The sequence below is a fragment of the Palaemon carinicauda genome, chromosome 12, assembly GCF_036898095.1.
Source record: "Palaemon carinicauda isolate YSFRI2023 chromosome 12, ASM3689809v2, whole genome shotgun sequence".
NCBI lineage: Eukaryota > Metazoa > Arthropoda > Malacostraca > Decapoda > Palaemonidae > Palaemon > Palaemon carinicauda.
Genome location: NC_090736.1, coordinates 8,770,592 through 8,793,662, shown reverse-complemented (window position 1 = coordinate 8,793,662; position 23,071 = coordinate 8,770,592). Strand labels below are relative to the sequence as shown.

The 23,071-nt window shown below is 40.4% G+C and overlaps 2 protein-coding genes across 2 annotated transcripts in view; one reads left to right on the top strand and one right to left on the bottom strand.

Annotated features, from left to right (window-relative positions):
• LOC137650476 (titin-like) overlaps window positions 1–23,071 on the top strand; it is a 963,282-nt gene that overhangs the window by 247,834 nt on the left and 692,377 nt on the right.
• The window catches only part of LOC137651201 (heme A synthase COX15-like), a 47,573-nt gene continuing 24,832 nt past the window's right edge, over window positions 331–23,071 (bottom strand). The window contains exons 7-9 of the mRNA XM_068384357.1: window positions 22,582–22,736; window positions 6,953–7,069; window positions 331–1,698 (exon numbers count right to left, since the gene is read on the bottom strand). Of these exons, the coding sequence (XP_068240458.1) occupies window positions 1,558–1,698; window positions 6,953–7,069; window positions 22,582–22,736 (413 nt within the window). The 3' untranslated portion in view covers window positions 331–1,557. The remainder of the gene's footprint in view (window positions 1,699–6,952; window positions 7,070–22,581; window positions 22,737–23,071) is intronic.

Below are 23,071 nucleotides of genomic sequence, written 5' to 3'. Positions count from 1 at the left end.
GCAAGAAAATTTTTCTGTGTGATTTATGGCACTGTATGTCGTTGCGTTGAAAGGCCAGCCAATCAAGGTAGGGAAAGATTCCCCTCATGTCACGTAGCACTCATTGCCTTAGGTAAGGATTTATTCATAATTAATAATAATAATAATAATAATAATAATAATAATAATGTATGGAACTTCAACATATGGTCAATTGCTGGAGCCTTGAGGTTGATCAACATAATGAGAATGTTAACTTAATTATCACTTCCAAATGAGTTCACATACTGTATACTATAACTAATATTCTTATAGATTTTACTTAGGAGGAAGCTTAATAAAACAACCAGATTATAAATAAGTCTATATACATATCTTTACATGCTTTACATAAAAAAACATGTTTTATCTCATTAAAATTGAGTTTTAATACATTCCTGGAATCCTTCCCATATAATAGTGGCATGTACTTTTTATCACAGATAAATATAATACAAAATTAAAAATGAAGTCTCATAAAATGAGAGTTACTGCACTAACAATGAAAAGCAACATAATTCACATTCCAATGAATGTTTGGAACCTTCCATTTGTAGAATCCCATCGATTATAAAATGTTGCAAGCTTATATAAATACTGTATATACTAGTGATACAAAAGTACATATCATTCCTTGAATTAGTAATATTTCTGTATACATTTGCAAATTTTTAAGTACAGTAATGTAATCTACTAAAACTTTGTGGTGCTTTGAAAGACTACTGTACCTAAATATAGAATAATCAATTGGCTAACAATATCTGGTGATTTTACTATAATTTATATATTGTGCTTCACTGATGTGTAAACACACATAAGTTTACAGCATAGAATAATTACACATATTAATGTCCAAATTTACAAGTTGGGTAAAATACAAAATTATGAGTTGGAACTGATTGAACATTGAAGCCTTTTGAATTTAGCTGAAACACGATTTTGACGAGACCTTGCTAAAAATATGAATCTTTCAGCCTCTCAAGCCACATAGATTCTCTTCAATTACTTCCCACTTTGCTGTTCAACTTAAACTTTAAGTCACTCCACTGCACCCCAGATTCAAAATTTCTTTTTTATATCATGCCCTTCTTGTCTAGAAACGTGAGTGAGTAGAGTCATACTGAGGTAAATTATGCAATGACAATACAAAAGACAAACAAAATTACAAATGAAATTTGTTACTGTAAATGCATTACTGTATCATAAAAATAGCAAAATTTTGAAAATTTATTGAAAACAATACGTTGAAAAACTTATCATCAAAGAAAACAAACAACATAAGCTTCTCTATAGGGAATACCCTTCCGTCTCCTACAAGGGAAAAAATACAGCACTGTTATGAAAACATGTAAAAAGTTCCAATACATCTACTGTATACCGCGATTGCAAAAACGGCTTATATTTCAAATTCTCGACTTTGGTTCTCACCTTCAATACTGTACAACTATAAAGAAAAAAGTTGCATTTTTATAATCATACACAATACCTTTCTATAAATAGTTAGCTCTCGGCTTCTATACGACTATCGTAACAATAATTTTATTTTGGAATCTTCTTGAGGTGCTTGAGTTCATGCGTAAGCCAGATTGCAAATGAGAGGGTTAAGAGAGATCCTGATTGATGCATTGCAGCAATGGCTGTAGGAACATAGAGAATAAGTGTACTTATGCCCAATCCAACCTGGAATAATTAGAAATGATATGATTTATATTTGTATAGTATAAGAGTTCTGATATATTTTTAATTGCATGTTTTCATACTTACTTGCCATTGCTTTGCTCTAGTGATTATGCACAACTACAACCACAAATAAATAAATGAAATTGATAGGTTTAGGAACAAAAATTACTTCTCAAATCCTCATAATTAATTTTACTATGGAAAGAAACACTTAATAATGTACACCTACTTTAAATAAATACCATAAGTACAAGAAAATATTTCCAACTAAAGATAATTAAGTAAGGGAGTATCTTTTTTGGAAAAGCTGGTTTGATTATTTGCGCTGTTAACTTAACTCTTAGATGACCGCTACGTTTTGTGCTTCATAAATAAAATTTTCAAATAGCAGTAGAAACCTTAATATTTGCGTTATGTCACATGCAATTTTCATGAATTAAGTTACCAAGCCAGTTTTATGTTTTGTAAATACTGTACCACACATTGCTATTCCTTATTTACATCTTTCTAGGAAATTAGCAGCCCGTAGAGATAGAGGGAAGGTGATTGCTGAAGTAGCAGCACATGTTCGCCATGACTAATACCGACGTCAGCTTTTTCAGTTGTCGTTAAGCCAAGTCCCAACATGCTATTACCTCGTGGGAGATGCTCATGTGGATTAAAGCTCCATACTGAGATAGGAGAGTGGTACTTTGTCACAAATAAAGACCTCCCTCCATCCTTCATAATGTTCGGTCACATACAAAATACCACAAAGTTCCCCCGACTAGCTACAACGATGCTTTACAATAACATCTGTGTCTGACGATCTTTTCAAGGGCTAATATATGGCACACATAAGAGATCTGGCTTTTTGCTTGTTAATGTAGGCTATGACTGTGGTGTTATGGCTCATCATCACTACTGAGTGCCATATCAAACACTAGGAACGCTTGTGGTGCAAGGAACACAAATTGCATTTCCAGAAGGTTGATGTGCAGGAGCCATTCTTTTGTTGACTACACCCTTGAAGCAACTAAGTCCTCCAGGTATGCGCAAAACCCTTCCATGAATGTGTCTGAAAACAAAAGCATCTCTGGAGACGGAGAGTCGAGTCGAAAACCCAAGGTGAGGTTTTCGTCATTCCACCACCAGGCAAGATCTTCTTGAATCTACAGTTTCACTGGAGCAAGATGGGACGAGAGATCGCTGGCTGCTAACCAGTGATGCTTCAAACACTCTTGAAGTGATTACCGGTCACCTATGTGCATCAAATTTCTCAAATAAGGTAAGGAGTTCCACAAGATACTGCCACTGCCAAGTTGGAAGGCCTTTCTTGTACATGAGCTGATGCACTGCCTCTCTGAGCCTGCTGTTACGATCGTCTGATAAAAAGACTCTCACTGCTGCTATGTCCCTTAGCATGCCTAGATACAGTACTTCATCTTTTGGTTGGGGATCTCCAGCTCATGACAAAAGGAGATTAATATATCTTGATCCTGAAGCAGCTGCCTCTTGGAGGGAGCCAGTATCAGCCAATCATTGAGACCCCTAAACAGACGTATCCAATGTGAGTGGGCTCCAGCTGAAATCTGGGTGAACACCCGAGGAGCAGTGGACAGTCTAAAACAAGGTCTTCAATTAATACACTGCTCTGTCAAGGAGATGGTGAAGATACTTTCTGAAGTATTAATGGATAGCTATTCAGAAATACGCACCCTTCCGATCCTTGATGGCAGAACAGAGTTTGACAAACAAACCAATTCAATACCATGAGGCCGATGATCGATCTCCAGTCCCCAATCCAGTAAACTTCTCCACCAGGAAGAGTTGATGGTAGAAACCCAGGGACCCATCTCAAATGACTTTTTGAGTACAGTATTCTACTCCTCCATCATTTTCACTTACGTCGCCAAGGTTAGAGCTTTCTACAATTTTGGAGGGTATGAGTTGAATGCCTTTGGAGTGCAAGTCAGGGGTGGCCATTGGTCCTGAAAGTAAATACCCGTCCCAAGGAAGGGAATGGCCCTTCTAAGTATATCCTCTTCCCTCTGCCACCTCTCCTGAATTGACCAGGATGGGGGCCATGAAAAGGTGGAGCACATCCACTCCTTTCCTAGTGGAAGAAATCGCTGCAAATCTTGACCATGGCTAAGAGAAAGCAGGAGCTTTCTTAATCCCCAAACATGAAGGTATGGCTGCAGTAGTCTTCATAGAGCTTCGACCCTTGAAGGTTACTACACATTGGATTAGTGTTATGTCTAGAAATCCTTTACTTTGCCATTGCTACCCCAACATCACCCTTTGGATAGAGTGATGTGGCCTCCAACGCTTAGGTGTTCCTCAATTCCAACGTTACCTTTGACCCAAGCTGGTGGAAGAACCAGGATGCACCTGCGTGTCTCCTCTTCAAAATCTAGTTGATCCACCGATTGCTTGACTGGTGTGCCAGAATGATCACCATCTTTCCACCAGACAGTACTCGTTTCCTGTACTTTGATAGTCTCCGGATTTGAAAAATGTTAGGATTGGGCAAAGTATGCCAAAGCCCCTGACCACTGATAAAGTCAAATGTGGCATGGAAATTGACCATAGACAAAGCTTTCAAATCTAACAACTTAAGAACCAGAAAGAACGTGCCCTCTGTTCTGAACTTCCCCACTGAAGTTACCTATCAGTGCAGACACTGCATGATAAACAAGTAGGAGAAGGTCCCATACACTCCGGTACATAGAATCATTTCTGCTGAGAGAGTGGGGGAGCCATGATCTTGCCTGACTGTCCAGACAGTAGAGAAATCTCAGAACTACATATCTGATCATTAACTTTGTCTAGTTCCACATGAGCTAGATCCAACCATGACCACTCAAGGGAAGGCTTTGATCCTTGAGAACAGAAGAACCGATCATTGACCAAAGATTTTCCCACAACAGGTGCAGCAGTTGCCTCCCCCCAAACCATTACATTCACAAATGAGTACAAGGATGTCCAATAAGTCTAAGGAACACTCTAACGCAGCATACTCCCCTTCCTCTGGTACCAGACTGAGTTTGGGTGGCCTTAGAGGTATTGTTCCCTTAGTCCCCTCCTCTTTCGTAAAGGCGGAGGCCTAAACAGACCACTAGGGAGATCATTCTTTCTTCTTTGAGTACATATACTTCCAACACAGAACAGAACCGGGATTACACTCATAATTGGTCAATGAAGGACCTAGTCACAAATGATCACAATCCCCATCAGATACCAAACCATCTCTGGTACTGATACTTTCAAAAAGAGCATAAGTACCCTGTGCCTTCTTCTCTAAGGATTGTATAGTTGAGCATGTTCCTGGACATTGAGTGTACATCTCCGTAAGAACCGATCACCAGGTAATCTAGGACCTTGTTCCAAATTACACAACTTGGAGAGCTTCTCTATGCTTATATGAGCCACATTACAATGATCCTTATCTAGTCTTGTTCTCAATCGTACATACTTGTGACACCCTCCCTCCCAAGATGAACCCGGGGAATGACCAGGTATCAGATTATCATCCCTCTGACTGTGAGTGCATGTGGGAGCTTTTCCCTGAGCCATGAGGAGAATTATTACCAGAAAACTAAGGATGATCTTCCAGATCACAAGTTCACATGCGATGTCTCACAGTTTGTCCAAGCAAGGAGACCAATCACTAGTTACCTTCACCGCCAGTTCTCGTTCTTGCGTGCACAACAAAACACAACTGCATGCCCTCTTCTTTCCCTTTGATACCAGAGTATGTCGGGGAAAAGAGACCTAGGTGGGGTGATCACCAACCATCCAAGAGAGGAAGCTGGAAAAGAGGAACAATCTTCATCCAACCAACCGACAGTGTGTATGCTCGGCTCTGTATGGAATCTAGTACCGATAGGAGCCTGGACACTTTTACCTCAGCTTGAAGTACCTTCCCTGGCCATGTTGGAAGGTAGGAGCACACTGTATCTCTCTCTCTCTCCTGAAAGTCAAGAGATTGACTGGAGCCTCACGAGACTCCTTGCGAAAGGGCTGCTGCTATTCATTCTTCTTACTAGAATAAGTTTCAGAACCAAAGTAGAAGAGAGAAGAACTGGAAGAGGGAGGGAAGAGGGAGGGGCAAACATGTTTCTTCTCCTAACCAATCTTCTTCAAGGTTGAGGTGAGGGTAACATTCTCCCTCTGAAGGAGATCCCAAAAGGAGCATCCTCAACAGCAACAGGAGCCTCAAGAGTAACCATCACTAAATATATGTCCTATGACACAGCCACAGATGTCCCAAGTGATCATCAACACAGGAGTCACCTTCAGAGAACAAGCAGTCACTAGGGCTTTCACAGCTTATCCACCACAGGGGCACCAATAAAGGCCAAAATGAGCCACAACCTCCACGGGTAATAGCCTTTATTGTCAGTATGCATTGCTACCGGCAAACTTTGGCAAGAGACAAGGGAGTATTCCTTTCACTAGGGGAAGGTGATGCTCCCACCATTTCTGAAGAATACTCCGAGGTCAACCCCCCAACCCCCGCAAGCACTTCCTCAGGATCAAGCCCAAGGACACGTAGGAGACATAGTGAGTTGGGAGGGAATAAAAGACTATAAAGTTTCTTCAGCATCAACTTTGAGTTCCAAAAGTTGACTGTGAAGAAACCTTCTTGACCCTTTTATTGTTCTCTTAAGAAAACTTTTCCAACTGCAGATACTGTTCCAAACAGTACTCAGAGATGACTGAAACCACTTGTGGCCTCTGCAAAACAAACACAAACTTTGGGGATCAACAGTTAGCTTTGACATAAATCTAGCAAATCACTCCTTTCTCTCACCAGGGCACAATCTTATTTTAAAGGTTTCCATTCTGGTAATGCACATACACACACTGCAAAGTAAAATAAAATAAAAAAAATAATAAGACAGAATTTTTAGAGGCAGTAAAAGTACAAGCATACAGCTTACAATTGAAGTCAAAAGTGACTAGTTTAGGAGACTGACAGGCGAGAACACCTTCCCCACACCACTTTTTGGTAATGATAACTTCCTTGTTAATGATTAAATGACTGTTCATGTTTGTGCTGAAATCATACTCTTATTTAAAGGATGAAAAGTTTGTTTTTGTGTCGGAACAATTGCCAATTTGTTTTATTTAAAACCTGGCAACATGCAGTATTATAACGAATTGTATTTTGAAATAATCAATTGTCTCTTAGTCTAACTACTCTATTCATAATTATAACCCTTCAGATTAGAGTAAGTACTTGAAATAAAATAATTCTATCTCCTACCTGCATCCAAGCCATTCCACCAAGAGCAGCCGCAGCAGTGTATGCTCTTGGGGGTAATTTTACTCCTCTCCTCGACCATAAATAAACAGCTGAGGCCAAGGCCAATGAAGTTGTCCCCTGGAAACGGATAAAACATCAATGACATAATTCAATGTATATTTTACTCTCAGTAATTAAATTGACAAAAGTTTTCATTAAATTTTCATAGCAAGGTTATAATCAAATCTCATATTTTATGCAGATAACAGCTAATTTTGTACACTATATCTAGTGTCATATATGACTGTATGAGGAAATTAATGTTCATATATTTCAAAACCCTTAGAAAAAACTTTTATATGGTTAATATAATCGTATTATGACAAGGTCATGTGAAACTTGCAGATTGCATTGTTTATAAGAATTCTCATGTACATAGACAATTAAATTTTTGGTTGGATGATTACATGTCATAACAACAATCTTTACTCTTTTCCTTCCTCACACAGGATTATTATTGAATAATCATTGATGTTAATGATTATTGCTCTAGTTTCTCCATCTTTGTTATAAATCTTAAAATAGTGGGAAGGAGTAAAATTACCTAACATCTAAGGCAGTAGAAATTTTGTTAAGATGAAAAAATATATCGAGTTCCTGATATTGTGAGGCTAAAATTTTTGACAAGAAAACTTAATTGACTTGTCAATTAAGTTTTCTTATAAAAAATTTTTAGCCTCAGATCACTTTGAAGTTACATGGACTGTAGGCAAGCAGTGAATCGTCATCATTTACAAAATTACTAATTGTAAGAGCTCTATAAAACTAATATTAAACCAGCAGTCCACAATGGTAGAGCCGTGAGAGAGGAAGGGAAAGAAGAGAGAAGAGAAAATGCCTAGATGCAGCTGCCCGGATACCCTTGCACAAAAACCAAGAAGGATGGTACTGTAATTGGAAAATATCTACCGTTCTTTACCTTACAGTTAGCTTCCCTTTATAGGCCTAAGCTGGTGAGAGCACATCTGCAGTTTTTAACCCTTTTACCCACAAAGGACGTACTGGTACGTTTCACAAAAGCCATCCCTTTACCCCCATGGACGTACCCGTAAGTCCTTGCAAAAAAAATGCTATAAAATTTTTTTTTTTCATATTTTTGATAATTTTTTGAGAAAATTCAGGCATTTTCCAAGAGAATGAGACCAACCTGACCTCTCTATGACAAAAATTAAGGCTGTTAGAGCAATTTAAAAAAAATATACTGCAAAATGTGCTGGGAAAAAAATAACCCCCTGGGGGTTAAGGGTTGGAAATTTCCAAATAGCCTGGGGGTAAAAGGGTTAAATAAACTAATAAGAATATTATACAGTAGTACTTTGGCTTGCATGTGACCGAATACAAGCAAATTTGTTTACTTGCACACAAGTTCAACTCGGTTTACAAGCATTGTATTTGTCTGTGAGCAAAAATTTCCCTAAGTATGAGTAACATTTTTGTGGCCAAGTAATAAGAAGAGTTGGAAGACTCAGGTCTACATGGCTGAGGACTCTGAAGAGCGAAGTAGGAGATGATGAATGGAGAAGTATTGAATTAAACGCTCAAGATAGAGATGACTGGTGTAATCTAACCAAGGCCCTTAGCATCAATAGGCGTAGGAAGAGATGATGATTAACAAGATTAGCATGCAAACCCTTATGGCATCCAGTCAATGTTCACAGGCTTTTTACGCCGTGTTTTTTGTATTAGCATGTAAAACCGGCCCCATTTTCTCAAAGCCTAACTTTTACTCTCCCAATAGCAATAGCAGAAGACTCATCTCTCACATGCATTTTTGGAATGGATATTTTGTATAGTTGTGAGTGCATGTTCTTTGTAGAGTTGTGATTGCTTTTGCTCATCATAAAGACATTTTGTACTGCATTCTTAAGTTAACAGTATCATAAAAATGGCAGTTAAACAAGATGGTGAGAAGAAAATATTATGTGTGCAGTCATCCTGCAAAAACTGTACATTTATCCTCCAATATTCACAATTGGTACAGTAACAATTTTGGACAATAAAGAGGATATCGAAGCATTAGGCAATCTGGAATTGCATTTGTCATTGACAAATCAATGGCAACATGTTCTTGACACTGAAAGTCATGTGCTTATCTGGATTGATACGATGCAGTTACAAGGTGGTACGATTACCGAAAACACCATTATAGAAAAAGCAATGGTACTGGAGCTGAATACAGGGCAATATCAAAGGAATGCAAGGATTTCAACCGAGGAGAAGGAGATTTTAAGAATGTGGGGAAGCCTACAACATTTCTTAAAAGATACAGCTTTGTTAGAACTAGTTGGCCAGGGCAGCAGCCACCTGCTGCGATACTACTGCTAGAGGGATATTATGTTCTTTGACCGGCCAAACAGTAGTACATTGGATCCCTCTCCCTGGTTATGGCTCATTTTTTCTTTGCTTATACATACACTGAATAGTTTGGCCTATTCTTTCCACATTCGCTTATTATTATTATTATTATTATTATTATTATTATTATTATTATTATTATTATTATTATTATTATCATTATTATTATTATTACTTGCAAAGTTACAACACTAGTTGGAAAAGCAGGATGCTATGAGCCCAAGGGCTCCAACAAGGAAAATAGCCCATTGAGGAAATGAAATAAGGAAACAAATAAACTACAAAAGAAGTAATTAAAAATTAAAATTAAATATTTTAAGAACAGTAACAAAATTAAAGTAAATCTCATATATAAACTATAAAATCTTAAAAAAACAAGAGGAAGAGAAATAAGATAGAATAGTGTGCCAGAATGTAACCTCAAGTAAGAGAACTCTACCTCAAAACAATGAAGACCATGGCACAGAGGTTATGACACTACCCAAGACTAGAGAACACTGGTTTGATTTTGGAATGTCCTTCTCCTAGAAGAGCTGCTTACCATAGCTAAAGAGTCTCTTCTACCCTTACCAGGAGGAAAGTAGCCACTGACCAATTACAGTGCAGTAGTTAACCCATTAATCAAAGAATTGTTTGATAATCTCACTGTTGTCAGGTGCAAAAGGACAGAGGAGAATATGTAAAGAATAGACCAGACCATTCAGTGCATGCGTAGGCAGAGGGAAAATGAACCGTAACCCGAGAGAAAGATCCTATGTTTTACTGTCTGGCCAGTCAAAGGGCCCAATAACTCTCTAGCAGTAGTATTTAATGGCTACTTTCCTCTTGGTAAGAGCAGAAGAGACTCTTTAGCTACACTAAGCAGCTCTTCAAGAGAAGAACACTAAAATCAAACCATTGGTCTCCAGTCTTAGGTAGTACCGCAGTCTTCCACTGGGCTAGAGTTCTGTTACCTGAGGGTACACGCGGGCACACTATTCTATCTTATTTCTTTTCATCTTGTTTTTCTTTTAAGTTTTTGTTGTTTATATATATTATGTATTTTAATGCTTTCACTGTTCCTAAAATATTTCATTTTAATTGTTCACTACTTTTCTCTTAGCTTATTTTCTATATTTCTTTGTTTCCTTTCCCAACTCGGCTATTTGTCACTGTTGGAGCCCTTGGACTTATAGCATACTTTCCCAACTAAGGTTGTAGCTTAGCTAGTAGTAATAATAATAATAATATGTTATTTTTATAATAAAATAAATTTTTGAATATACTTACCCGGTGATTATATAAGCTGCAACTCTGTTGCTCGACAGAAAACTCTACGTTAAAAATCCGCCAGCGATCGCTAAGCAGGTAGGGGGTGTACTTCAACAGCGCCATCTGTCGTGCAGGTACTCAGTACTCAATGTAAACAAAGAACTCAATTTTCTCCTCGGTCCACTGCGTCTCTATTGGGGAGGAAGGGAGGGTCCTTTAATATATAATCACCGGGTAAGTATATTCAAAAATTTATTTTATTATAAAAATAACATTTTTCAATATTTAACTTAGCCGGTGATTATATAAGCTGATTCACACCCAGGGGGGTGGGTAGAGACCAGCAATAAATGTTTACATTATTATGAGCTAAGGATTTTTTATTTCATTTTAGCAGTTATCAAAATAACAAACTTAAAATAAATAAGTACCTGGTAAGGAAGTCGACTTGAACAATTACTCTGCCTTTTTAAGTACGTCTTCCTTACGGAGCCTCGCGATCCTCTTAGGATGCTGAGCGACCCCTAGGAGCTGAAGTATCAAGGGTTGCAACCCATACAACAGGACCTCATCAAAACCTCTAATCTAGGCGCTTCTCAAGAAATGACTTTGACCACCCGCCAAATCAAGTAGGATGCGAAAGGCTTCTTACCCTTCCGGACAACCCAAAAACAATAATAAAACATTTCAAGAGAAAGATTAAAAAGGTTATGGAATTAGGGAATTGTAGTGGTTGAGCCCTCACCCACTACTGCACTCGTTGCTACGAATGGTCCCAGAGTGTAGCAGTTCTCGTAAAGAGACTGGACATTCTTAAGATAAAAAGACGCGAACACTGACTTGCTTTTCCAATAGGTTGCGTCGATTATACTTTGCAGAGATCTATTTTGTTTAAAGGCCACGGAAGTTGCGACAGCTCTAACTTCGTGTGTCCTTACCTTCAGCAAAGCTTGGTCTTCCTCATTCAGATGGGAATGAGCTTCTCGTATAAACAGTCTGATAAAATAGGATAAAGCATTCTTTGACATAGGCAAAGATGGTTTCTTAACTGAACACCATAAAGCTTCAGACGGGCCTCGTAAAGGTTTAGTTCGTTTTAAATAGAACTTAAGAGCTCTTACAGGGCATAAGACTCTTTCTAGTTCATTTCCAACCATACGATAAGTTTGGAATATCGAACGATATTGGCCAAGGCCGAGAAGGCAGCTCGTTTTTGGCTAGAAAACCAAGTTGCAGAACATGTAGCCGTTTCAGATGAGAATCTGATGTTCTTGCTGAAGGCATGAATCTCACTGACTCTTTTAGCTGTGGCTAAGCATACCAGGAAAAGAGTCTTTAAGGTGAGATCTTTCAGGGAGGCTGATTGTAGCGGTTCGAACCTGTCTGACATAAGGAATCTTAGTACCACGTCTAAATTCCAACCAGGTGTAACCAAACGACGCTCCTTCGTGGTCTCAAAAGACTTAAGGAGGTCCTGTAGATCTTTATTGTTGGAAAGATCTAAGCCTCTGTGACGGAAGACTGATGCCAACATGCTTCTGTAACCCTTGATAGTGGGAGCTGAAAGAGATCGTTCTTTCCTCAGATATAAGAGGAAGTCAGCTATTTGAGTTACAGAGGTACTGGTCGAGGATACGGATACTGACTTGCACCAGTTTCGGAAGATTTCCCACTTCGATTGGTAGACTCTAAGGGTGGATGTTCTCCTTGCTCTAGCAATCGCTCTGGCTGCCTCCTTCGAAAAGCCTCTAGCTCTCGAGAGTCTTTCGATAGTCTGAAGGCAGTTAGACGAAGAGCGTGGAGGCCTTGGTGTACCTTCTTTACGTGTGGCTGACGTAGAAGGTCCACCCTTAGGGGAAGTGTTCTGGGAACGTCTACTAGCCATCGAAGTACCTCGGTGAACCATTCTCTCGCGGGCCAGAGGGAAGCAACTAGCGTCAACCTTGTCCCTTCGTGAGAGGCGAACTTCTGCAGTACCTTGTTGACAATCTTGAACGGAGGGAATGCATATAGATCTAGATGTGACCAATCTAGGAGAAAGGCATCTATATGAACTGCTGCTGGGTCCGGGATTGGTGAGCAAAATATTGGGAGCCTCTTGGTCATCGAGGTTGCGAAGAGATCTATGGTTGGCTGGCCCCAGGTGGCCCAAAGTCTCTTGCATACATCCTTGTGGAGGGTCCATTCTGTTGGAATTATTTGTCCCTTCCGACTGAGACAATCTGCCATGACATTCAAGTTGCCTTGGATGAACCTCGTTACTAGTGATATGTCTAGACCTTTTGACCAGATGAGCAGGTCCCTTGCGATCTCGTACAACGTCAGAGAGTAAGTCCCTCCTTGCTTGGAGATGTACGCCAAAGCCGTGGTGTTGTCCGAGTTCACCTCCACCACTTTGCCTTGAAGGAGAGACCTGAAGCTTTTCTAGGCCAGACGTACTGCCAGTAGCTCCTTGCAGTTGAAATGCATTGTCCTTTGACTCGAGTTCCATATTCCCAAGCATTCCCGACCGTCTAATGTCGCACCCCAGCCTACGTCCGATGCGTCCGAGAAGAGAACGTGGTTGGGAGTCTGAACAGTCAGGGGAAGACCCTCTCTTAGGTTGATATAGTCCTTTCACCAAGTCACACAAGACTTTATCTTTTCGGAAACCGGGATCGAGACCGCTTCTAGCGTCTTGTCCTTTTTCCAGTGAAAAGCTAGATGGTATAGAAGAGGACGGAGGTATAGTCTTCCTAGTGACACAAATTGATCCACGGATGACAGCGTCCCTACCAGACTCATCCACAGCCTGACTGAGCAGCGTTCCTTCTTCAGCATCTTCTGGATGGATAGCAGGGCTGGGGGCTGATCGTCTTGTTCAGCAACGTCCTCATCAGAGGGTTCCTCATCCGAAACTGATGAGGAAACGGCAACGGAGTGGGCAACGTCTGACTCGCTGAATCCGGTCGCACTGGCTGGATGCGTGACGGAGCCGGACGCAATATCATGGAACTGCTGCACAGTCTGTGAACTGTCAACAACCATGGGTGCGCGAGGAAGCACAGCGTCAACCCGAAACTGTCTAGACCGTCTGGGTTGTGCAGTCAACACCCTACCGGGTTGCTGAGGTTGACTCACTGCGTCAAAACAAGTCACCTCTGCTGGTTGTTGAACGTCCTGAACGTCAACAACCATCTCCGAGCGTCGCTTAACGTCAACGTGCGGCTGGCAACCCACACTGGGTCGCATCGGTGGAGGAACCACCTCCACTGGCAGACGCGAGTAGGTTACCTCAGCGTCAACAGGGCGCACAACCGACCGGTTGGAAGGTTGTTGGCCAGAAGGTTCTTCTCCGCATTTAAGTCCTCTATCAAGGACGCAAGCTTGGACTGCATGTCTTGCAGCAAAGCCCATTTAGGGTCTACGGTAGCAGGTGTGGCAACAGACGGGGTTAGCGACTGAGGCGGAACCGTTTACCATCCCTGAAAGCCTTGTTATGCGTGACATAATAGTACAGCAAAACTTCAAAGGCTCGACAACAGCTGAGAAGTTGACCTGTAAACAACTTGGAGCGTCTCCTGGCTAGGCGCCAGGGAGAGTCTACCAGAATTGAGAAGTCTATCTGGGCAGAGGCATGAACTCCCAAGCCGAGAACTTCTCTCGTGTCATATCAGACTCTCGCTCTATAAACCAGTTTAAAAGAAGGGAAAGCAAAGGCTGTATCCCCCAAACTCCTCCTGGTGAAAAACCAGTCGCCTAGCCAACGTAACGCTCTCTAGGAGAGCGAGAGAGCACTAGCTTAAAAACAACGGCTTCGAAGTAGCTAGGCCTAGTGTAAGCTCTGACGTTTAGGCGAACGAGGAGCAGCAGTTACAAGATCCGGACGAAGATCCTTAAAAAAAATCATCATGATTTAATTAAAGTCCATAGGAGGCTAAGCAGCTTAAGGCTCCTCTCCATCTGACAGAGTCCTCAAGGGAATATCAGTAGGAGGGAGAACAGCAACTTCCTCATCTACAGGAACCTTGTCCGATAAAAGCTGAGTCTCTCACTGGTGCATTAGTAGCGAACCAGAACGCAACGTCATGTAACTACTTGACAGTCTGTGAACTGTCAACAACTGAACTGTCAACCACAACAGGTGCGTGAGGACGTAAAGCGTCCACTCGAGACTGCTTTGACTGCCTAGACTGAGCAGTCAAAACAACTCTAGAATGCGGAGGTTGACGCACAGCGTCAAAACAAGTCAACTCCGATTGTTAGTGAACGTATTGAACGTCAACAGGAGCATCAGCCAGTGGCCTAACGTCCAAATGCGGCTGAAAAACCACACGAGACCGCATCGAGTGTGGTTCTAAACAACCTGACTGACGTGACTAAGCTACGCCAACGTCAACAGTAAGCACAAAGGAACGTTAGGTTGGCTGAAAGCCAGGATATCGATGAGATAAACGGCTAGACTCAACGGACTAATCGGCAGAATAGTCTTCCATAAGGGAGGCAAGCATATACTGCATGTTTTGCCATACAACCCCTTAAGGATCAACGGAAATGGTTGTGGTAATAGACGAGGATAACGTCTGTGACCGCAACACTTTGCCTACAAAAAAAGACTTTCGGAGTCTGTGTTACGCTTTTGTTAGACGGCGAGCAGTTATCCGATGACTGCATAGGGTCAGAGCTGTCCTAATGGCTGTAACCAGGACGCTGGACCTGTCCTGAAAGGACTGACTTTCGCTTAAGGGCTTCGAAACCTTGTGACAGGTTTCTTATGCGAAAAGCCTACGGATGGCGAGGAGAAACAACGTCTCTCTCGTCTTATGGTAGGGGAGATCTTGGTAAGAAACACCCGATACCATAGAGGGAAAACGTCTGTTCGTTGGTCAAGGCCTCTCGAACCCATAAGTCTTTTGACATTACTTCTCCCCTGGGCTTGGGAGCTTGCAAGAGGTCCCGGACTAGGTGAACGACAGGCACGAACAGACGAACCCTCGGACGCAACACTGTAACACTTTGCGCCTCGGACGCAACACTGTAACACTTTGCGCATATCACTTTATCACTTCGATTTTCTGTTTTGCACTTATTTCTACCTGAAACACGCAATTCTACCCTTCATTAAAAGGTAGTAATTGCGAAATTAGTCGTATAATGCAAGCTCATAATACCAGCAAAAACAGAAAACATATTTTAAGATAAAAAGAAAAATCAGTGGCTGGGAAAGAGACTAAACACTAGTTCATATAACTACGTTTTCAATCTCTCACCGCACATAGCCTGGGGACGAGAATAAAAACCTAAAAACGTTTTATCCTTCCTCCCCGTACAGAGACTAGGGACGAGAGTAACACGAGAACAACGTTACCCGCTTGAACGGAACGTTTTCTCTCCTCTCTCTCCCTCCGTCTCTATCTCTCTCTCTCTTTCTCTCTTGATTTCGCACCTAAGAGAAGAGCCCAATTATATATCGTCAAAAAAAACATGTTATTTGACTAAAGGAAAAAACTGAAAGGTTTTTCAAATAAAAAGTTCCTTTAAATTAGAATTTAAAACATTAAAGCTAAGAAAGAATGAACAAAACGTCAGAATCGATTTACTCTTACTGCAAAGTGAAACCGTGATACACTCTCTCTCTATCGTAACGATAGAGCGCATGTTGAACGTCCTGAACGTCAACAACTGCGTAGCATAAAAAACTAAACGTTAGTTCATCTTTGAAAACAGTACGAAGACTATCAAAGAAATTCTTTCATAAAATATTACATTTAAAAAGTTTTAAATTCTTTAAAAGCTAATTACGATATAAAGGGCTCAACGTTGATTAACTTCGGTTCCAAGTTAGGACCGCCTACTATCAGGAAAGGTCGCATATAAACAAAACATTAAAATTTATTTTTATATGTTTATAATAAATGGAAAGTTAATCGAAGAGGCCTAATAAAGGCGGAGAGATATAAAATATATAGATCTATAACGTGATAAGATAATTACTAAAAGCCTAAACACACTTCCGTCTAAGGGAAGGGTCGGCCATTTAAAAGTGAAAGAAAGTCCATATTCTCTTTGTCACCATAATTAAATCTATCCAAAACGAGTTCAAGTTTTGAGATGAAGATAAAACACCTGCATAGCGAAAGCTCAAAACTAGAATAGTGTACTTCACCAAATAGTTGTTAAAACAAATCCAGTTAGCAACAGGGAATTAGTAGGTCTTGCCGGTAGCCCGACAGAGAGAAAATTGAGTTCTTTGTTTACATTGAGTACTGAGTACCTGCACGACAGATGGCGCTGTTGAAGTACACCCCCTACCTGCTTAGCGATCGCTGGCGGATTTTTAACGTAGAGTTTTCTGTCGAGCAACAGAGTTGCAGCTTATATAATCACCGGCTAAGTTAAATATTGAAAAAATAATAATAATAATAATAATGATAATAATAATAATACATACATATATACATATACCATGGCACTTCCCCCAATTTTGGGGGGTAGCCAACATCAACAAAGAAACAAAAACAAAAAGGGGACCTCTATTCTCTACGTTCCTCCCAGCCTAACAAGGGACTCAACCGAGTTCAGCTGGTACTGCTAGGGTGTCACAGCCCACCCTCCCACATTATCCACCACAGATGAAGCTTCATAATGCTGAATCCCCTACTGCTGCTACCTCCGCTGTCATCTAAGACATCGGAAGTAGCAGCAACGCCTACCGGAACTGCGTCACAATCGCTCGCCATTCATTCCTATTTCTAGCACGCTCTCTTGCCTCGCTCACATCTATCCTCCTATCACCCAGAGCTTCCTTTACTCCATCCATCCACCAAAACCTTGGCCTTCCTCTCGTACTTCTCCCATCAACTCTTGCATTCATCATTAAGCAGCTCTTCAAGAGAAGAACACTAAAATCAAACCATTGGTCTCCAGTCTTAGGTAGTACCGCAGTCTTCCACTGGGCTAGAGTTGTTACCTGAGGGTACACTCGGGCACACTATTCTATCTTATTTCTCTTCATCTTGTTTTTCTTTTAAGTTTTTGTTGTTTATATATACAGTGATACCTCGGTAGTCGAACGACTCTATACTCGAACAATTCGGAGTTCGACCAAAATTTTCGAGAAATTTTTGCTGCGGTGCTCGACCAAAAATTCGGTACTCGACCAGCCGAACACGTGACGACCGCATGGGCTTTGTGATGATCGCGCCATCTCGGCCACTCTCGCTTGTTCGGGAAGCATCAGTTCTCTCGAGAGCGTCACTCAGACAACGCGCGATCAGCATTCGTTGTGATTTAGTGATTTTCAGTGCTTTTAATTGCTTTTTTAGCTTTCATAATGAGTCCCAAGAAAGTAATGAGTGTTAAGGGGAAGGAGAAGAGGAAAACAGTGCGAACAACGATCGAGTTGAAGAAGGAAATTATAGCGAAATATGAGAATGGTGTACGAGTGTCCGATTTAGCGGTAGAATACGGAATGGCGAAGTCGACCATTTCTACGTTTTTAAAGCATAAAGAAATGATTAAGAAGGCGAATGTTGCAACGGGAGTTACGGCGGTAACTAAGCAAAGGCCACAAGTGATTGAGGAGATGGAAAAGTTGCTTTTAATATTTATTAAAGAAAAACAGTTGGCCGGGGAAAGTGTTAGTGAAGCGTTCATTTGTGAAAAAGCGTTGCATATCTATGAAGAATTAGTGAAGAAAAGTCCGAGTACCAGTGAAAGTGATTCATTTACATTTAAAGCGAGCAGGGGTTGGTTTGAAAAGTTTCGTAATAGAACAGGTATTCGTAATAGAACAGGTATTCATCATTTTCGAAGAATACTGCAGAGGAGGAAGAAACAATTAACAATAGACCAGTTTTTCACAAAAGAAAAGAAAGCTGCTACATCAAAGCCTGTTTCTCCTCCAAAGAAGAGACAAAGAAGAGAAGAAACCCCTGAAATAGATCTGCCCACCCTTTCATTGGAGAGAGAAACAACTCCTGAAGGAGAACTACCCCGCCACATCATGGAAGGGGACTCTCCTTCCAAGCAGTAACCTCCCCCTTCCATCCTCTCCACATCCATCCCTGTATGCCATCGAACCGCTGCTCAAAGGTATGTTCACTACAGTACAGAAAATGGTTTAAAATTGTTTTATTTTAGTACAGTAAATGGTTTAAAATTGTTTTATAGGATTTTCTGACCAATTTCATACACATTTAGATAATTATTGTTGTTTAGGTACACGTTTTATTAATATTTTGGGCCTGTTCGAGTGCTTGGGAACGGAATAGAATATATACCATTATTTCTTATGGGGAAAAAAAATTCGGTACTCGAACAAATCGGAGGTCGAACACGGATCTCGAACGGATTATGGTCGAGTACCGAGGTATCACTGTATTATGTATTTTAATGCTTTCACTGTTCCTTAAATATTTCATTTTAATTGTTCACTACTTTTCTCTTAGCTTATTTTCTATATTTCTTTGTTTCCTTTCCCAACTCGGCTATTTGTCACTGTTGGAGCCCTTGGACTTATAGCATACTTTCCCAACTAAGGTTGTAGCTTAGCTAGTAGTAATAATAATAATAATAATAATAATAATAATAATAATAATAATAATAATGATAATAATAATAATACATACATATATACATATACCAAGGCACTTCCCCCAATTTTGGGGGGTAGCCGACATCAACAAAGAAACAAAAACAAAAAGGGGACCTCTATTCTCTACGTTCCTCCCAGCCTAACAAGGGACTCAACCGAGTTCAGCTGGTACTGCTAGGGTGTCACAGCCCACCCTCCCACATTATCCACCACAGATGAAGCTTCATAATGCTGAATCCCCTACTGCTGCTACCTCCGCGGTCATCTAAGGCATCGGAAGCAGCAGCAACGCCTACCAGAACTGCGTCACAATCGCTCGCCATTCATTCCTATTTCTAGCACGCTCTCTTGCCTCGCTCACATCTATCCTCCTATCACCCAGAGCTTCCTTTACTCCATCCATTCACCAAAACCTTGGCCTTCCTCTCGTACTTCTCCCATCAACTCTTGCATTCATCACCTTCTTTAGCAGACAGCCATTTTCCATTCTCTCAACATGGCCAAACCACCTCAACACATTCATATCCACTCTAGCTGCTAACTCATTTCTTACACCCGTTCTCACCCTCACCACTTCGTTCCTAACCCTATCTACACGAGATACACCAGCCATACTCCTTAGACACTTCATCTCAAACACATTCAATTTCTGTCTCTCCATCACTTTCATTCCCCACAACTCAGATCCATACATCACAGTTGGTACAATCACTTTCTCATATAGAACTCTCCTTACATTCATGCCCAACCCTCTATTTTTTACTACTCCCTTAACTGCCCCCAACACTTTGCAACCTTCATTCACTCTCTGACATTCATCTGCTTCCACTCCACCATTTGCTGCAACAACAGACCCCAAGTACTTAAACTGATCCACCTCCTCAAGTAACTCTCCATTCAACATGACATTCAACCTTGCACCACCTTCCCTTCTCGTACATCTCATAACCTTACTCTTACCCACATTAACTCTCAACTTCCTTCTCTCACACACTCTTCCAAATTCTGTCACTAATCGTCCAAGCTTCTCTTCTGTGTCTGCAACCAGTACAGTATCATCCGCAAACAAAAACTGATTTACCTCCCATTCATGGTCATTCTCGTCTACCAGTTTTAATCCTCGTCCAAGCACTCGAGCATTCACCTCTCTCACTACTCCATCAACATACAAATTAAACAACCACGGCGACATCACACATCCCTGTCTCAGCCCCACTCTCACCGGAAACCAATCACTCACTTCATTTCCTATCCTTACACATGGCTTTACTACCTTTGTAGAAACTTTTCATTGCTTGCAACAACCTTCCAACTCCATATAACCTCATCACATTCCACATTGCTTCCCTATAAACTCTATCATACGCTTTCTCCAGATCCATAAACGCAACATACACCTCCTTACCTTTTGCTAAATATTTCTCACATATCTGCCTAACTGTAAAAATCTGATTCATACAACCCCTACCTCTTCTAAAACCACCCTGTATTTCTAAGATTGCATTCTCTGTTTTATCCTTGATCCTATTAATCATTACTCTACCATACACTTTTCCAACTACACTCAACAAACTAATACCTCTTGAATTACAACACTCATGCACATCTCCCTTACCCTTATATAGTGGTACAATACATGCACAAACCCAATCTACTGGTACCATTGACAACACAAAACACACATTAAACAATCTCACCAACTATTCAAGTACAGTCACACCCCCCTCCTTCAAAATCTCAGCTCTCACACCATCCATACCAGATGCTAACAATAACAATAATATTGAATCTGTTTACTATCAACAATGTGATGTCACCCATCACAAAGCAGTCACCTCTATAAAGGTTCCTTGTCAAAACAGAATGCAAGAGTGTAAAAAAAGGTGACCAAGTGTCCAGAAAGAATATATTAAGTGATGCAGTTTGTGATAATGAACGCTGTTGAAGAAAGAGAACTCCCGATAAGGTTCTCCTGCAGGGAGATTCTCCCTTCAAGCAAATACCCATCTTTTCCTCATCCTCCTCTCTCATCTCCCTAACGCCAGTCACAACTCTCCTCTAAAGGTAGAGTGCTAGTTAATATGTTAATATACTTCTACTGAATTTTCTACTGTGAATCATTTATTTGTATTAATTTCTGATGTTAGGGGTTATAATTTTTTCCTTAAATAATACACAAACCTTTAAAAATGAGTTTATAGGTGTATTTATGGACCTGTGGAATAGATCGAGTTAATCTACTTTATTTCTTATTGGAAAAAAACTTTTTTTAAATTACGAGCATTTTGGATTGCAAGTTCGCTTCCAAAACGGATTAAACTCATATACCGAAGTACTACTGCATATATACATGATATACTCGCCTGGATTTCTTCTTTTTTTATGCTGAAATCTCACCCACTGGGAGGGCAACCACTCCCTTCACACATCACATAGGGAATCTGAGGTGCAGGGGTGTCCACTACATATCAGACACAAAGAGTGAGGATCAACCTCAACCTTACACATAAGGGTTCCACCATGACAATAAGGCAATCCTAGATATGTTCACACTTTACCAAAGTACTTCATACTCTTACTATAATGAGAAGAAGAGAATACTGTATTCGCAAAAACTGCACAAAACTTCAAGCCAGTTGGAGAGCGTCTGGAACTCACTCATCTGTTCAACACAACGGCCAGAATCTGAATGGAGATTCTCAGCATTGTCACACCCAGACCACCAATGATACTGGGTGGTGGGTAACAGAACCTTGATAATTCTTCATTGGTTGTTACCAGCTGTCACCAGAATTTTACTACAGTATTATTATATGGCAAGGGTTTGCATTTGTGCGAGAACAAATTAGTTTATTGAGATAGCCCAGTGATTCTTAACCTTGTTGGAGATACTGAACCCCGCAAGTGTCATATGTACAATCATCGAACCCTTCATAGATGGAAATATAGATGATATAGGTAAATGAAATAAAGAGGAAAATATAAAGAAAGTTACACCTAAATATATCAACATATATTTCCAATTCAAAACATAGGTATATATTGTATTATTGCACAATATGAACCCCATATCATTTGCACACAAAACCAGTGTTCAAAGAACAAAATCATCAAAATATGAACTTCACACAAAAACATAATGAATACTTACTGCAAATAAATGTGACTTTTGCTGTTGCCTTTCATAGACAATTTCAGAATTACGTGGCTTACCCTTGGCTAGTGCCCCTCTCATAATTATCATTTGTGTTGTGTTACCTCCGTCGAACCCCTAACACTGCCTCACCGAACCCTTGGGGTTCGATCGAACATAGGTTAAGAACCACTGAGATAGCCGTAGGCCAATAAATGATAATGCTGTACTGACTAGTTACAAGGTATAAAATGTTGTAAACAAAATTTAACTTACAAGAATCCTATGATCAAATTGCACTGTCGTTGGATTTTCTGTAAAGTTTCGTAGGGTTGGAGAAAAGGCCAACAAATCACTTGGAATCCACCGGTCAGCAAATTTCGGGAATGAGTTGTAAACTAAACCGGCATCCAAGCCAGCAACAAGTGCACCTGAAGGATGAGAGAAATGATAATGGTAAACTGGCATTACGAAAAGTTGACGGCTGTGAAATACGAGACTCACTTCAAAACAAAATACTGTACCACTCAAGTGTTCCTTTAAAAGAATGATAATAAAGTACACAAAGTTACAAACAAAATTTGATTATACTGTCAAATACACATTGTCATCTATTTAAATACGAATGATACAGCCATAAAATATAACAACTAAAGAAAAGATTTAACTTTCACTAAAGTTAAAATAACTATAAATAATTAAAAGCCACTTTCCATTAGCTAACCACTTTCAAGATACCTTATACGCCACATTACACAGTTCAAAA